The 5,354-nt window shown below is 35.7% G+C and overlaps 1 protein-coding gene across 1 annotated transcript; it reads left to right on the top strand.

Annotated features, from left to right (window-relative positions):
* Nucleotides 1–1,127: 1,127 nt before the first annotated feature.
* On the top strand, nt 1,128–4,476 carry LOC149576634 (putative leucine-rich repeat receptor-like protein kinase At1g68400). Its single transcript, XM_089818614.1, has 2 exons — nt 1,128–2,430; nt 3,667–4,476. Exons 1-2 carry the CDS (start codon nt 1,893–1,895, stop codon nt 4,302–4,304), a joined length of 1,176 nt encoding a protein of 391 aa, XP_089674740.1. The 5' UTR covers nt 1,128–1,892; the 3' UTR covers nt 4,305–4,476.
* The last annotated feature ends 878 nt before the right edge of the window (nt 4,477–5,354 follow it).

The raw sequence follows: 5,354 nt of genomic DNA, 5'->3' as shown, positions 1-5,354 counted from the left end.
TCCCCCAAAAACTTGTTTTGCCCTTAATAAAAATGAATCATTAGATACAACTTAAAATATTTCATATTATTTTATAAATAAAATGTATGTTAAAAATTAATTTATATAATATGAAAACAATAAAATTATAATAAATAATTATTTAAAATAATTTAATATGTTCTACCATGTTATTTCAAATTTTCTAACATGAACTTTTTTTTTTTAAAATGCTATATAATCAAATTCAAAGATACAAGTTATTACTTTTCAAATTGTTGCTAGGTAGGATATGGAGGCTAATTTGTGTCAAAAAGTATTTTTCAAATCTTCTCACATGAATTTATAATATCTTTATGTTAGGTGGTCAAACTCAAAGTATTTTTTATTTATTTTTAATGTTAGACAATCGAATTGAAAGATAATTTTTTTTATAATACAAATTGTTGTGAAATGTGGATGCCCAGCTGCTAAAGAGATGGATATATCGTTCCATTTAAAACATATATTCAATATATAAAAATAGGAGATGAGATGAGATATAATAACAAGTGAAACAATTTAAAATATTATAAAATTATGATTTTTAAAAATGAAATTATTCTGAAATAATTGAAAATTGTGTCTTTATACTTAACATAGAATATAATAACAAGTGAAACAATTTAAAATATTATAAAATTATGATTTTTAAAAATGAAATTATTCTGAAATAATTGAAAATTGTGTCTTTATGCTTAACATAGATTGTTTTAGACATAGGAAGTATACCCTTGTAACCTCTCACTAGGTCAACAACCCTAATTTTAGACATTTGAGGCAAGCTCCCACTATGTCAACAACCTATATTTTAGACATTTGAGACAAGCTCCCACTATGTCCAATACAAGCATCCCTTTAATCTAGACCTCGAACTCAAACCAAAAATTAAGACAAACTCCCACCATAGACGCAATACAAACATCTCTTTAATCTAGAGCATATTCAAACCTAAAACTCAAGATAGCATACCCAAGGCCCCTCTCCACTATTCCTAAGCTAAATGAGGCAAATCATTGAACCAACAAAAATGAAATGGAACCGAATTTTAGCATTCGACTAGGTATAACATCTAGAAAGGACCCTCGTCCTCCTCCAAACAATGACAAATCAAAAGCTGATTTTTTTAATTTTTTTTACGTAGTAAACAGTGCTCCCCAGTTTCACCATGATCCTGATGAAATAGTGCGATGTTTACGGGCTTCAATTAAAAAGGAGTTTGCACGCCTTCCAATATTCTCGATCCATGCTGCCCGTCTCAAAAAACATTTCATTCGTGAATGGCGTTTTCTGTGAGATCTTTGACTCGCCCACTCCGCATTACCAACGCTCGCCCACTCCGCATTATCAAGGGAGAGTAGTTAAGTTTTGCACGTTTATGGTATACTTAAAAGGAGGAATCCTGTTATGCGAGCAGTTGGGGCAAGCATTTTGAATTTCAGAATGTACGACAAAGTTGGAGAGGCAGTTGCAATGATGGAGAATCGGTTTTTACATGATGATTTCAATGCATGAAATGAAAATTTCTTCTCATTTAAAGCCGTTGAGCCCAAGAATCTCGTGGGTTGAAAAAATGGCGCCCGGCGGTGGTACATAGTTGGTACTGTGAGAACGTAGTGGTCACGGTCGATTCATCAATACATTTTAAAAATCTGACAAGTTTTTATGCCAGACCGTTACAAAGATTAGATGCTGCAATTAATAACCTAACTGCTTCTCTGCAGCCCAATTTATTTTGACACCCATCTGTAATCGGAATCGGAAAGTGGGTAAATCTGTGCTCTGCATTTGGGAGGGATTTTTCATGGCAATGTAAACCGCGGTCTTAAGAGGTGGGCGGTGAAAAAATCTCTCAGATCCAATTAAGGGCAGATATGAAGAGCCCAATAAAGCTCAGCAGAAATGCTGTTATTATGATCATTGTGGGAAACTTCACCGTATTGGCTTTGATGACATTGGTATTTATCTGCTATTACTATAGAAGATACTGCCGAAATGTGGCGGGGGGAAAGGGTGCAAATGTTTTTGATAAGGAGAAAATGGCGTTTTCCACTTACAGCCGGAGCATTTCACAGCAAATCCCTGGTGAAGATCGAGGAAGATTGGTGTTCTTACATGGACCGAAGCAGTTTGAGGTGGAAGATCTTCTTCGGGCTTCTGCTGAGATGTTGGGAAAAGGAAGCTTTGGCAGTGCGTACAGAGCTGCTCTTGAGGATTCTTCCGTTGTTGTGGTTAAGAGAGTGAAGGATGCTTTTGCAAGCAGCAGAAAAGATTTTGAGCAGCATATGCAAATGCTAGGGAGCCTCAAACATGTCAATCTGGTGAGCTTGAGGGCTTATTATTATGCCAAGGATGAGAAGCTGCTTGTTTATGATTATCTTCCCAATGGCAGCCTTTACTCTCTTCTTCATGGTATGTTCAGTGCATTCTATCTCTGAAAATGCTCCGTAAATGCAATGCCCCCTTTTTAATTATCAATACTAACAGTATTCATAGGGTTTAGATTGAAATCTTTTGTGATGCTGTGTTTTGCAAAGGGTTTTCCCATCATTGGCGCATTGCATAAAACAGTCATGTCTTCTTTTGCTTTTGAAGCCCTCGATGGTTTATGTACATTGCATGTTGGGTTTCAAGGATTTACTTCGCAAAGCTTAGTGATTGCTTCCACAAAACCGTCTGTATGTATTTTGTTAGTTTTGACAGTATTCATTAATCCCTTAGAGGTTTCGCAATGCATAAAAAATGCCCGAGTTTTTTTATTAAGATTCAGAGAAGATTAATCCCATGAATTGTGCGCATTGTGACGAACTTTAAAGTCATGAAATAAGAATTTTGTAATTGATGTGAACTGCTACTGGTGAAAGTTGAGTTCTGTGAATGTGTAAACTATCAAGAACTGTCTTTGACAAGATATATAAAACACCCAGTTGATTTTAGTAAAGGTTTTTGCATTTCCTGATAGTAGCCTAAGATTGAAGTGGGCAAAATAGCAGTACAGTGCCATGTTATCTAGTGTCAGTAGTTAATAGTGCCATCTTTAAGTGAAATGGTAAAACATTCATGATAAATGGTGGCTCATAAAAATCACTCTAATTCAATGGTTAGGTTTCATTCTCTATGACTGGATCTTTTATGAATGGTGATTCAATAGATCCCTTTTCTGACGAGCTTGAGCATTAGGGATTCTCATTCCATCTAGAAATGACCTATTTTCAGTGGTTAAGACCATTTCAGTGGCCCGTGAGATTCTATTTCTAAGTTCCATTTTGTGACATTGATTCCTTCTTGTCTATACACAGGGTTGAGGCATTGATGAAGCTTCTCTCAATCAGGACAGCTTACCCTGCTAACCCATTTGTAAAGTCCTTTTTTTAATTGGTAATGGGCTCAAGTCAATTACTTGTTGAAATTAATTATTGTTATATGTCAAGTTTGAGCTTAGAGAGCTTCACAATTTACGATTGTATTGTAGGCTTTTGCCTCATTTGCAAAGCCTTTTCAGTCTATTATGCCTCGAGTGTTTTCAGTGTTTGCTCTCATGGAACTAATCCAAATGGTCATTTAAAAATTAAAAAACAATTGTAGCAATCGTAGACCGATCAACTTTTCAGAAACAGATTGTGACATTTGTTTTCTGTCCTTTACTAGGTAACAGGGGTCCAAATAGCACACCACTGGACTGGACTAGGCGATTGAAGATAGCGTTGGATGCAGCTTTGGGGCTTGCGTATCTTCATCGTTCAGGCATAACACATGGAAATGTGAAATCCTCTAACATTCTGCTGGACAAACATGGAAATGCATGTGTAACAGACTTTTGTCTAATGAAGCTTGTGAATCCTTCCATGGCTGCCACTAGATCTGCAGGGTACAGAGCACCAGAGCAGATTGACAATAAAAAGACTTCTCAAAAGGCAGACGTTTTCAGCTTTGGAGTGGTGCTCCTTGAGCTGCTTACAGGAAAGATCCCAGCACAAAACGGTCTACAGGAGGAAGGGGATTGCATAGATCTGCCCAAATGGGTTCAGTCCGTTGTGAGAGAAGAGTGGACTGTGGAAGTGTTTGATCTAGAGCTGTTGAGGTATGAGAATATTGAGGAAGAAATGGTGGGCATGCTTCAGATTGCCCTTGTATGTGCTTGTGGGGAAGCTGAACAAAGGCCTAAGATGAGTCATGTGGTGAAGATGATCTACAACATATCATCAGATCGTCATCATTTCCCCGTCAATTCTCCTCCTTCTCCGTCCCCGTCTAACTCACCCCTTCTTGAAGCTGCTTCCTATTAAGAGATTGTGAAGGTTTTGGTTAAGATTTTGTACAGGCTTGACTTACATTGTTATCTCAATGCTTTTGTAACAAGGTGGAGGCTTGCTTAATTAAGCTTTGTTTCCTGTGGTATTAGATCTAGAGGTAAGATTACTCCAGTACTGTTGAATGATTCGAAAAGATTTTGCATTCTATTGCTTGCTCTGTGATTTTGGATATGCTGTTTTCCAGTTGATAACAGAGGTAAAAGCAGATTTAGAAGTAAGCTTTCTCCAATGCTGTAGAATTATTCGCACAAATTTTCCATTCTATTGCGTGCTCTGTGATTATAGATTCGTAGTTTCCCTGTTGACAACAGAGGTAAAAGCATATAGTGCACGCAAATTTGACCAGTTTCAATTGCTAGTTATCTAGAGTTTGGTAATAAGGCTCCTGGCACTCGAGCTATTCTTAATAAAAGAGAAAATTGTATTTATGTGTAATAAATAATTAATCTAACTTTTCTCTTTTTTACATTGTTTTGATTAGGATGTCATTGTTACAAATTAGGACTGAAGTGATCATATAAATGTAGAGTCAGAACTAAAATGGTGCAATATCTGATAGGATTGATGTTCATTAGAGTTCAATGTTAATGAGATCATTAATAATTTAAAGATTGATAGATAAAAGAAAATAGTATGATGTTCTATCAATTGTTCTAAAAGTTAATTGGTAAACTATGACAATGTAGTAGTAACATGTAGAAACATAAAATCTTGAAATGAAGGATCATTTTGTGAAAATAATATGAAATGGAGTAAGATGTCACATTGATAAAATTGTTCAAAATGTTGGTCTAATTGAATAATATTAAACATGTGTTATGGCATTGTAGGCTCTATGTGTAAGTTATAAAAGTAGAGTATGGTAGATCATAAAATGATAAAAATTGTCTTCACTTTGTATTTAAATCCCCAGCAGACCTCTTCAAGTTTTGAGCTCTAAAATGGTTTGGAGAGTTGCAAAAGCTACCTCCAGTCATTTTGACAACAATGAATTAATCATCAATCCATGCGCTCAAACTATCA

The sequence above is a fragment of the Cupressus sempervirens genome, chromosome 1, assembly GCF_028749045.1.
Source record: "Cupressus sempervirens isolate cs-2001-9-10 chromosome 1, ASM2874904v1, whole genome shotgun sequence".
Classification (NCBI taxonomy): domain Eukaryota; kingdom Viridiplantae; phylum Streptophyta; class Pinopsida; order Cupressales; family Cupressaceae; genus Cupressus; species Cupressus sempervirens.
The sequence above is the reverse complement of the archived record's forward strand: the minus strand, read 5'-3'. Positions and strand labels throughout refer to the sequence as shown.

Bases quoted from the DNA above. Each gene is read 5' to 3' on its own strand.
- LOC149576634 (XM_089818614.1), top strand. From the start codon at position 1,893: ATGAAGAGCCCAATAAAGCTCAGCAGAAATGCTGTTATTATGATCATT. The intron at 2,431-3,666 runs GTATGTTCAGTG...GTCCTTTACTAG, and splicing joins CCTTTACTCTCTTCTTCATG to GTAACAGGGGTCCAAATAGC.